The following is a 10999-nucleotide window of genomic DNA, read 5'->3' as shown; positions in this document are numbered from 1 at the left end:
CACCAAAGAAGAAGAAGAGGCTAACCCTTGTTAGCATTAGCCTCCACATTGTAAACAAACCGACTCGTGAACACGGTGAGTTTTGTACCTGATGTTTTAAAGCGTATTAAACGCTTTTTTTCTCTCGACTTAATCACACAGTCCGATTGAAAAATCGCTCAGGTTTTGTTCAATTGATTTAATTAGCGACCCGGAGCAGTTTGACTCAGCTCGCGTCTTCCACGTTACTTTATTTACTCTGATTACTCTTCATATGCTGTCAATGAGGAACGTACTCAATTAAAAACGATGCATTTAATTCGTCTTTATGTCGGGATGTTACTACTGGGATGCAAACACTCCCGTTTCATCCCCAATCAGATAATCCGAGGGTACACTGTGATCAAATAACCTCAAATGATTTAATCCAGGTCCATTCAACTTTATCCATGCACTGCACAAGGGTTTTGTAGCCTGTGCAGGCATTAAAAATTGTGCTTCTGTCCCAAAAGGTTTCAACATGTCAGCTGACACCAAAATAGCAGAGCTGCTCACAGAGCTCCATCAGCTCATCAAACAGACTCAGGTAAGCAAAAGAGTCATGAAAAACACAACATCTGCGTTTGTGGTTGATACTCTTAATCGGCGTGTGTGTTTCAGGAGGAGAGGTCTCGCAGTGAACACAATCTGCTGAACATCCAGAAAACACACGAGAGGATGCAGACAGAAAACAAAAGTTAGTGTCTCGGGTTTTCACGTGTCCTTTCTGAATGTTTTTCCACAGTTCGTCTGAGCTGTTGGTGTGTTTTTCCTCCTGCAGCGTCTCCGTATTACCGGACCAAACTGAGAGGACTGTACACCACGGCCAAAGCCGACGCCGAGGCCGAGTGCAGGTCAGACTCTCGTCATCATCAGGCCGTTGAATGTGTGAAGTTTCAGTTTGTTTTTGACACGGAGCCAGCTGTAGCCCCGGACGTCTCCCGTCTCCTTCACTCTTGTCCTGGTCTCTGCAGCATCCTGCGCCATGCTCTGGACAAAATCGCAGAAATCAAGTCTTTGCTGGAGGAGCGCAGGATCGGTACGTCTGCTCATCTTCCCGCGCCTGCAGTCAGACCAGTGGATTCATATCAGACTTAATCACCTCCCGGGTTTTATTTGTTTGTGTTGCAGCTGCTAGGATAGCGGGCGTCTACAGTGACAGCGACCCTCCGAGGAAGACGATGCGGCGAGGCGTTCTGATGACGCTCCTGCAGCAGTCGGCCATGACGCTTCCTTTGTGGATCGGGAAGCCGGGAGAGAGGTAGCCGCAGTTCCCGTTTCATTTGAATGTCTGTGGGTAGAAACGCAGACGGTTTCATTGTCCCCTGTGTCACCCGCAGCCCCCCACCGCTCTGCGGCGCCACCCCGGCCAGCAGCGACTACGTGGCCAAACAGGGCGACAAGGTGGCGGCGAGGGTGAAGACGTTAGACGGAGACGAGCAGTGGATCCTGGCCGAGGTCGTCAGCTACAACCACTCCACCAACAAGTGAGAGCAGCACACTGATCAGATACGATACTACAGTAGCAGCATGGTGAAGATGAGGATGATGTTGCAGCAGCAGCATGGTGACGATGAAGATGATAGTGGTGTTGATGATGACATCCCAGCATGCTTCCCGTTTTCCTTCGCTTCAGGATGTTTTCACGCAGCCTTCTCCCTGCAGCCAGTTCTCTCCTGCTCTCCTCATGAACAAATCTCAGTTTGAAATCAAAGTCTTCTGTCTTCTCTGCAGGTACGAAGTGGACGACATCGATGAAGAAGGAAAAGAGTGAGTGTCCCTCCACTTGAATCTCTTGTCTTTTTATTTCTGAGAGGAAACTGTGATGCTCGGGAGAAGATAAAGTGTGTTGATCATTTAAAAAAAAATAAAAAATGGGGTGACACAAGCACATTTTTAACACCAAAAGGTCTGAATTACAAAAATACATGAAACCAGACTGAGAACCGTTTTCAAGTGAAAATTCAAAACTTTCATTGCGCTTTGTTTGTCCATTCACACGACTGCAGCGCTCAGAGCCACTGAAAGCACAGGGTTTTGATAAAGAGAAAAATCCGCCTTTATTAATCCTTCTTGGGGAAACTCCTTGTCCTTCCTGTTCACTGTTAATTGAATTTTGAATTAGAATCTTTATTTCAGCCGTCTTCAGAATACCGAACAGAAGAAACAACACTCATTGTCCAGCTAACCAGCCGAAAGGGTGAAGGTTGACGCAAGAGCTTATTCACACTTACCCCATCACAAAAAAACTAAACAAGGCTCTCTAGACAATGTCTCACAAAGATTATATATATATTTTTAAAACCCATATACACATATACATACATACACATGAATGTACATGACATGTACATAATATTGATAACCTTTAGTAAGAACTAGAAGCAGCGGGCTGTCACAGTGTTGGGGGCTGCTGGGGGTCAAAGGTCATGCTCAGGCACCGAGAAAGGTGGAACCTCAACACTTGTGTGTGTGTGTGTGTGTGTGTGTGTGTGTGCGCAGGAGACACACTCTGAGCAGACGTCGGATCATCCCTCTCCCCCAGTGGAAAGCCAACCCGGAGACGGACCCCGAGGCCTTGTTCAGTAAGGACCAGCTGGTTCTGGCTCTCTACCCTCAGACCACCTGCTTCTACCGAGCTCTGATCCATACTCCTCCTCACAGGGTGAGTCTGACCCCCCCACCCCCGCAGAGGCCTCTCCACGCTCTCCCTTCACTGTCAATGACTGTGTAAGTGTGTGTGTGTGTGTGTGTGTGTGTGTGTGTGTGTGTGTAGCCGCAGGATGACTACTCGGTGCTGTTCGAGGACACTTCGTACGCCGACGGCTACTCGCCCCCCCTGAACGTGGCGCAGCGATACGTGGTGGCCTGCAAAGAGAACAAGAAGAAGTGAGACGGAGGCTCGGAGCTTCTCGGCTGCGACGTTTCCACTCGGCTGACTGGGAGAAGGAGAAGAAGAAGAAGAAGTGACTTCAGAGACCAAATCAAGAAACTTCAGCAGCTACTGTTTTGATTAATAAACTGTTTGACATGTTATGTGATCCAGCGTAAAGACTGAAGTGTGTGTGGGAGTGAGTGAACTGGGTCGTTGGTCAGCAGATTATTAGATGCCAGGAAAATGTTCAGATTTGTACCTGATCAATGATGTGTATTAAAAAAAAAAAACAACCTTCTCACCCTTGTGTGTAGTTTGCCTGTTCTTCTTTCGCGTGAGGTTTTTCTCCCACAACGCTCCTCGTCCAGTATCTCAGGGTTCTGATTGGATCCCAGCAGGTTCCACTGGCAGGTGAGTCACATGGAAATACTACCTGACCTAAGTAGAACTTGGTATCTATACTTTACTGGAGTAATTATTTGTCAGCCTAATTTTTACTTCTACTTCTTTACTTTTTCACACAATTCTCTCTACTTTCCACTCCTTATATATTTAAAAAAAATACAATTTCATTTAGGTTTGTTTTTTTAAAATTTCATTGTAAAAATAGAAATTCTATTAAGTTGCACAACAATTGGCAAAGTGACAAATTGCAAAGCCAGCCAATCCTGTGGATGTATGCAAATGAAGCCACGTGCCAAACAAAACCGAGGTAAAGCTGAGAAGTGTCTCACTGGCACACTTTGGGTTTACGTCCAGGAAGGCGTCACCAGATATTGAAGATGCTGGTGCAGCAAAGCGGAGCCGCTCGGAACCGGAAGAGAAGCTCAACATGTGCTGAGGTCAAGCTGACGTGAGCTGCTGCTGCTGCTGCTGCTGCTGCTGCTGTTCGGACAAAGAAGGCAAAGATCGCAAGTTAAGAGACTTTTTTTTTTATTTTCTTTTTAAAATCTTTGCAGCGACTGAATTGAGACGATAGACCTGAACGTTGTGCATAAGATGAGTGTGTGTCCTTTCCAGCTCCGGCAGACCGCAGGGTGTTGGAGGCCTTGTTGGCTGGTTGTGATCATCTTGAACCGGCTTGGAGGTGGAGAAGTTGGTGAGTCCTGCTTTTTTTTTTTTTTTTCCCAATTTGAGAGGTGGCCTCGACCTCGCCCCGATAATGGGTTGGTCTTTTCTGAAATCGATCAATTTCGGTGTCCGTTACCAACCGAGACTCATATTCTTCAGCCTGTCTGCAGGCGAATGGGCTTCATGTGTTCAATGATGGTATTTGCTGGAGATGGATGGTTGAATCATGTCAGAGGATCGGTCATCCTGCAGGCGCTCATGTGGAAGTGCACCAGGTGCCTATTATCCCGCCTGCATTGTAATGCACGACTTTGTCTTCCTTGTTATAAAATATACAACTTCAGCCAAAGCAACCTCGTATGTCGGTGTTATAGTATTTATATCCTGGTTTGTTTTTTGCGGGTTTTATTTGGAACTAAAAAATTTCTTTCACATACATTCTGTATTTCTTACATTGTGGTTCAACCGTTTATTGTATAGCGTTGTCCAACAAACGTCACACAGTCTATGATTCATCCAGGAAAAATGAAGAAAAAACACAAATCACTTTCAAAATGACATTTTATTCAAAATAAAAACAAGCAAAGTCATTCTCCTACATTCATGTATAAAATCAGCGCACACCTGCGTTTCCCTTATTTTCCCTGATTGCAAATGTTTCCGTCTCGGAAGAGAAACTCGTCCCTTCGCATTTAATCCAGCCGGAAATGAAGCCAAACAAAGAGCTGAGTGTCTAAAACTGAAGAAGAGTACAGCGACATGTCACAATGAGGCTCGTCTTTCGTTCTTCTTAGTGTTGGTTTGGCATCAAAACTGATTTTAAATGGAAACGGGTGAGAGGAGAGTCTATCACACGGATGTGATACGACATGTGACAAACTGATGTGATCAGACCAAACATGAACTGTGGGAATGTTGAATGTTTGAGTCTCGGATCAGAAACAGTGAATGAATCCAGGGATGTTTTACAGTTTTTTTCAGAAAGAATAAGGACACTTAAATCATCTTTATAGCGAACTCCGTTTGTTTTCCCCTTTAAATCTCAATAGTTCTGCCTTGTTCAGGTTTTCTCCCCCCCCCCCCTTTTTTTTTTTAAAGATTAAGAGTGATGGACTCCTTACAGCTAAATTATCTAAACTTCTGTAATGCGTTTCTATTGAAATAGACTTTAATATCTTCTGCAGCTTCAGAGTCCAGCCTCAATTTTTGAATCTTGACTGTAACGGTGCTGAAGTGATTTGCACTGTTGCTTCACAGCCAAAAGGAACCAGGTTTGAGTCTGGGTCTGTGTTCTCCCTGTGCAGGTGTGGGGAAAGTCGATAGTGCTTCATTTTAAGTGTTTATTTTTTTTTTGTCATCATATGCACTTCTAACTGGGAAATACAACCCTTCCTAAATGGGAATTTTCCCAGTTCCCAGCTGCATGAGTGGATAATAATGTGCTTCCCTCAGTATAACGAACAGGCTTTAAATTAAAGTGCTTCCTCCTTCTCACACGTGAAACAAAGAGCAGGAAACCAACATGCGGGGGAAGAGTCCGACGTGCGTCTACCATTCGGATGAAAGTCAGGAAGAGTTTTGTTCTCGGTGGTAATCAAACGTAAACCGCGTCCGATCAGATGCTGTCGTAGTCGGACTGCGGCCGCGACGCCTCGGCCGCCCACTCGGCCAAGAAGAAGGAGGTGGAGCCGAAGAAGGCGAGCACCACCAGGATGAGCAGCTGCCACTGCAGCAGCAGGTAGTTACTGTAGAAGAAGGCCAGAGCGGCCGCGATGGACTGCACAACATGCCAAGACGGGTCAGGACCAGGTACTCAGGACTTCACATGGATTACAATCACTGCCTTCTTGTGTGTGAGGCTCACCTGGATGAACTTGAAGACGGCGAAGGCGGGGGCGCTGTTGTCCCGGAACGTGAAGCCGATGATGCTGAGCAGCTGTGTGTTGAAGCAGCTGTCGCCCAGACCGAGCAGGAAGCTGCAGAATAACGCCACGCCGATGCTGCCACACGCACACGAAGCAAAACGGAGACACAGCTCAGACAGGAGTCACTCTCGGGCTGGTTAAAGCTAAAGTATTCACTTGGAGGAATTCCTCCTCTGTCCACCAGGTGGAGACTGTGAGTCACTATTTTTACTGTTCAGGAAGAGAAGAATCGTGGCTCACTGCGCCATCTGCTGGTACAGATGGGTATTACAGGAAAGTTCTATGTTGTAAAGTTCTATGAATATTGAGTATTTTTTACTTTAGTTTTTTTTTTTTTTACACACACAACATAATGCTCACTTAAAGGTGAGGTGTGGAGTTTCTCTTCCGATCTGACACTTTAAAGAACTTTTGTACATTTTAGTGATATGTTCAGGTACTTGGTAGTGGTGTGTACAGGGCCTGGCAGGTGGTGGTATGTTCAGGTACCTTGAGGTGGTGATGTGTTCAGGTATGTGGAGATGGTGATGTATTCAGGTACCTTGAGGTGGTGGTGGTGTGTTCAGGTACCTGGGGGTGATGAAGGCCTGCAGGTCAGTTCCTGCTTCGGGAGCCAGAGGAGCATCGTTGGCAATGTTGAGGAAGATCAGGTAGAACGCCACGTAATGAGTGATGAGGCCGAGCAGGACCACCGGGTTCCTCCCAAACCTGCTGCTTTTGTTCAGCAGGCCAAACACGCCCCCTCCTGGTCACACAGGGATGCAGTCTGTCAGCACCGACCACAGACCACAGCAAACACTCCTCTGTTCCTCCTTCTCTCCTCACCTAGGATCTCCCCGATGCCGATGCAGATTCCGGAGATGCCGATCAGACTCTTTGCGTCTTGGCCGAAGCGGGTCATGGCTCCGATGCTCGTGCCGTACACGCCGCTGTAGAAGGTGAGCTCCACGCCTGCGGGGAGGACCACTTCAGGGTCACTCGGAAAAATAAGCTTCACATCTCAAACATTACTGACTGACTCAGCAACAGACCAGGTCACTGTGATGACTCAGGTCTGTTCTTTTGCTTTCCGATAGCTTTGGATTCTGTTCGATATCACATAGAGTCTGTGAGTTACGGTGAGAAAGTGAGACCGGACAGGAGTGAAGGAGAGACTTCGCTCACCTGTGTAGGCGATGGAGAGGCTGAGCAGCAGCATTTCTCTGGTGGTGAACATCTTGCAGGCCTGAACTGTGGAGCAGAGAGAAGACGTCAGACGAAGCAGGTTCTTTGTTTTTTTTTTAAATGGAGAGGATTTCAGTCGACTCACCGAAGGCGTCGGCGGCCTGCGAGCAGAGACCTGGCGGATTCAAGCTGCAAGACACAAACGCACCATCACATCACTCCTGTCAATCAAAGCTTCACTGCATCTGATTTCAACTTCCTCTCCCCTCATTCCTATAGTTTTTTTGCAGTAGTTTTAGCTATTTTATCAGTTTCTAGTAACTCTGGCCATTTTAGCCGTTTTGCCCCTTTTTAGCTGTTTTTATTGTGGAAATTAGAAAAAGTGTGTTATGCACACAAAATTAAATTAAAAGCAAAATGTTTATCTACACAGAAGAGGTGAAGAGCCACAAGAGGCCGCTGGTTTAGAAGAAGACAGAAGGGGGCGGCCATGTTGTCTGTGTCCACGCTCACCTCCCCGAGGAGCTCTCCAAAGACTCTGTCGGCAGCAGACACTCCGTCACCTCCGAGGAGGAGGCAGGAGGAGGCTCGGGTTTCCTGATGAGGAAGAAGAGGAAGCATCCCACCAGGCTGATGACCGTGAGCGAGATGAAGACGGTGCGACGGTCTTTATCTGAGATACACACACACACACACACACAATAAATAGTTTTAAACACATCAGTTATTCTTATATGTCATACATGCAGGAGCAGAAACCTGAGTTCCTGTTAAGACACATGAATCAGGAGCTAAGAAGCACAGCCGTGTTGAGAGACTCAGACCTGTGATGTGGACGTGTCCATGCCAGGCGCAGTAGATGTACAGATTCCCAAAGAATAAGCTGCAGAGCAGAAGACACGGGCAGGATGAGTCAAGCAGATCGGAGTCGATCCAAACCTTGTCCAGGCCTGGAAACGTGTTTTCATAATGCAACAATTCTGACACTGAGTGAATCCTGTGTGTGTACCTAAACTGCAGAAGAGCCCAGAAGATGCCGCTGTTCCTCCCGATGGTTCGGTCAGAGGAGTTGATGGCGAGCACGTTTCCCTGAGCTGTCCACAGCACTGTCTCACACACACAAACACACAGATCAACACACACAGAAACACACACCCCTGCAGGTATAAAGACGGTGTCATACTGTTTTCTGACCTGCTGCTCCGATCCCGACCAGCACAGACGCTGTGTAGAAGCTCCACGTGAACGGATAGATGAACATGGCAATGTACCCGCTACAACAACGCACATCAGGGTCATTTTAAGTCTTCTAGTGGTCAGTTTGGTCAATTTCTGTTCATTTTGTGTCTTTTTCCCCAGGTATTTCACACCAGATTTGAAATTTTTTATGAAAACTCTGGTCAATAGGAGTCAGTGTGTGTGTGTGTGTGTGTGTGTGTGTGTGTGTGTGTGTGTGTGTGTGTGTGTGTGTGTGTGTGTCTGAGTAGGTGTGATTACCTGTAGAGAAGCCCGCTGAAGAACATGGAGAGCTGGGGGCCAATGAGCGTCACCACTGATGGGGCGATGAGGTTGGAGGCAGAGAACACTCCGTAGATGATGGCCATGCTGGGAGAGACAAATCCACAATATCAGAGGTGTGTGTGTGTGTGTGTGTGTGTGTGTGTGTGTGCGCGTGTCTCCATGTATGAGTGTGTTTGTTTTTACCTGGTGTATCCACTGCCATGGAACTCTGTGCTGTTGAAACTCTTGATCACAGTTTGCTGGAAGGAAAACAGATCTCATTACTCACAGAAAACTGGGTGCAATTCTGTTTGTAGTTAGTCTGTTATCTCTAATTTTCTGTTGTTTTGTAGTTAGTTTCAGTCTATCTCTTAATGATTTGGAACATTTTTGCAGTGATATCTCTTTGTGCTGATTTAGTGTCACTATTTGATCATTTTATGTCTTCTTCTATAATTGTTATTAATATTTGGTCACCGATTACTTGAGATTTAAATATTGTGATCGATTTTGCGTATTTTTAAAATTCACTTTAAGCTACTTGTTTGTCATGAATATATTCTTTTTTTATCAGGGTATGGTTATTTTCTAGTCATTTTGAGTCGATTTGAAATCATTATTCTAATATACTTTTATTCATTTTGAGAGATCAAATTATTTGGCACTACGGAGTTCAATGTCCGTGATAACAGTGGGATTCTCCGCTCTCCCGTCAGCAGGTTTTTCTGCCTGTGTAGTTTCTGACAGTGGTGTGGGTGTGGGTGTGGGTGTGTGTGCCTGTGAGAGTCACCTCGATGTTGCCGCAGGTCTGGAAGGCGGTGAACATGAACATGAAGCCTAAGCCGAGGATGATGATGTTCACCAGCCCCTTCCTCTCGGGACCCATGGTGCAGTTTGGAAGGTGTGGATTTCTTTGAGGAAGTGAAGATGATTTAAAAAAAAAAAAAAAAGGTTGCAGGGACAATCTTGTCTGAAAATAGAAAGACGGGAAGCACACACACCAATGATCACAAGAAAAACTGAATCACTTTTATATTCAACCAAACTCCATTCAAAAACCTGCCGTTTTAAACATTGTAAATGTAGACTTCCCATCAACCCCTCAGCTGAGAAAAATAGAATTTAAATACATGCTGCAAATTTATTAAAGTGGACAATTTACTTCATGTTGAGGCTCATGTGTATTTGTGTGTCACTGTTAGAAAACAAGTTGTACTCATTGACTTGAGAACGAGCTAAACGGGTGAAATCTCTCAGTATGAACACATTTTCCTGTCAGTCTTTGTAGTTTGGTTTGTATTATTCGTGCCGAATCACAGAGTGAACATTGTGTTCGGCATTCAGCAGTGTTTAGAAGTTGTGTCATGAAGGCATGTTTGACTGTGAGGGAAAATAATTTAAATCTGCTGTTTTGTAAACGTGGTTTGGCTTCGAGATGATTTCATGACATTCTAAATAAATTCATTTAAACTGCGCCAGATCGCATAAAAACAAACTTTAGCAGTGAGTAAAGTGTATTGTTTATTAAACATATTTAGGTGAAAGAAAAAAAAGTAAAACCTCACCAACAGTCGTGTAGCCGGTTTGCTAACCTCCGGCTGCTCCTCTTAGCGCGGAGTCACCGTGTTTTCCCCCACATAGTGACTCCTCTGCCGGCTGTATCCTCACTGTGGACCCCGGAGTCACTCTGACATGGTGGGCCTCGGTGAAGGAGAAGGAGGTGGAGGAGGAGGCGCAGCAGGAGAACCAGAATGAGACCCGATAAACATGAACAAACTGTCACGTGAGTCTAGAGTCAGCTGACCGGACCCGAGCGGTCTGTGGTGCGTTCTGGGATCCTCGGAATTTAGATATTCCGGCGGAGATTAGAATTGAATAGAATCTTTATTATTATCATACAGTGGCCAATAAAATTGAAGATCTGCTCCTCTCACAGTGCGAAAACGTGCAATCAAATTTGCGAAGCCATAATGCAGCAACATGGATCAACAAATAGTGTAAAAACAGTGGGAACAAGTGCAAAAATAGTGCAAACATTTGTGGGAAAAATATTGCAAGAAAAGTGCAACAAATAGCGCATAACAGGTAACTTGTGTTTAGTTTACAAATCAATAGTCTATATTGTCCACCACAAGACTACACCACATTTAGTCCCAATAATTTAATTACCACTTAGGTGTAGTGTTACTGTGACAGAAAAACGTTTTCACTGCGTTGAGTGTGATGTAAAATGAATAAACGCTAATCAATATAAATTAATGTGGGAATGACATGAACGTACACTTTTGTGATTTCAGGTAGTTTTAATCATTTGGGACTTAAACTTTTCATTTCTCTCCACTTATGTCTATCCTTAAGTCTTCAATATACAGGATCTCGCTGAAACGTGTAGGGAAAACACCGCTGTCCCAATATTTGTATTTTCCCGGAAGTCAGTGTTGCCCGG

At 45.4% G+C, this 10999-nt stretch overlaps 2 protein-coding genes across 6 annotated transcripts; one reads left to right on the top strand and one right to left on the bottom strand.

Moving 5' to 3' along the window:
* On the top strand, positions 1 to 3204 carry sgf29 (SAGA complex associated factor 29). Of its 2 annotated transcripts, XM_080487375.1 has the most exons (10): positions 1 to 75; positions 492 to 565; positions 640 to 715; positions 800 to 872; positions 993 to 1057; positions 1150 to 1279; positions 1359 to 1505; positions 1753 to 1788; positions 2521 to 2683; positions 2795 to 3204. In XM_080487375.1, the coding sequence occupies exons 2-10, from the start codon at positions 500 to 502 to the stop codon at positions 2909 to 2911; spliced, it is 873 nt and encodes a 290-aa protein (XP_080343501.1). In that variant the 5' UTR covers positions 1 to 75; positions 492 to 499; the 3' UTR covers positions 2912 to 3204. The 2 variants fall into 2 exon arrangements, with proteins under 2 accessions (XP_080343501.1, XP_080343500.1); XM_080487374.1 differs by having other exon boundaries at positions 800 to 1057; positions 2795 to 3193.
* Positions 3205 to 4507: 1303 nt separating this feature from the next.
* Positions 4508 to 10359, bottom strand: mfsd11 (major facilitator superfamily domain containing 11). 4 transcript variants are annotated; one of them, XM_080487357.1, is made up of 14 exons: positions 10146 to 10359; positions 9344 to 9464; positions 8758 to 8813; positions 8551 to 8658; positions 8248 to 8327; positions 8063 to 8159; positions 7878 to 7936; positions 7567 to 7726; positions 7199 to 7242; positions 7054 to 7119; positions 6715 to 6840; positions 6460 to 6634; positions 5829 to 5964; positions 4508 to 5741 (listed from the first exon to the last, which is right to left on the bottom strand). In XM_080487357.1, exons 2-14 carry the CDS (start codon positions 9437 to 9439, stop codon positions 5580 to 5582), a joined length of 1365 nt encoding a protein of 454 aa, XP_080343483.1. In that variant the 5' UTR covers positions 9440 to 9464; positions 10146 to 10359; the 3' UTR covers positions 4508 to 5579. The 4 variants fall into 4 exon arrangements, with proteins under 4 accessions (XP_080343483.1, XP_080343481.1, XP_080343482.1 ...); XM_080487355.1 differs by having other exon boundaries at positions 9344 to 9523; positions 10119 to 10358; XM_080487356.1 differs by having other exon boundaries at positions 10119 to 10338.
* Positions 10360 to 10999: the final 640 nt, after the last annotated feature.

This window comes from Lipophrys pholis (genome assembly GCF_963383615.2).
Source record: "Lipophrys pholis genome assembly, chromosome: 19".
NCBI lineage: Eukaryota > Metazoa > Chordata > Actinopteri > Blenniiformes > Blenniidae > Lipophrys > Lipophrys pholis.
This window is presented reverse-complemented; position numbering and strand designations above follow the sequence as displayed.

Excerpts from the sequence above, each read along its gene's own strand:
- sgf29 (XM_080487374.1), top strand. The coding sequence starts at position 500 with ATGTCAGCTGACACCAAAATAGCAGAGCTGCTCACAGAGCTCCATCAG. Across the intron at positions 1,506-1,752 it reads TACAACCACTCCACCAACAA|GTACGAAGTGGACGACATCG; the intron begins GTGAGAGCAGCA and ends TCTTCTCTGCAG. Across the intron at positions 1,789-2,520 it reads ATCGATGAAGAAGGAAAAGA|GAGACACACTCTGAGCAGAC; the intron begins GTGAGTGTCCCT and ends GTGTGTGCGCAG.
- mfsd11 (XM_080487357.1), bottom strand. The coding sequence starts at position 9,439 with ATGGGTCCCGAGAGGAAGGGGCTGGTGAACATCATCATCCTCGGCTTA. Across the intron at positions 7,243-7,566 it reads TTGGAGAGCTCCTCGGGGAG|CTTGAATCCGCCAGGTCTCT; the intron begins GTGAGCGTGGAC and ends TGTGTCTTGCAG. Across the intron at positions 7,120-7,198 it reads GCAGGCCGCCGACGCCTTCG|TTCAGGCCTGCAAGATGTTC; the intron begins GTGAGTCGACTG and ends TCTGCTCCACAG.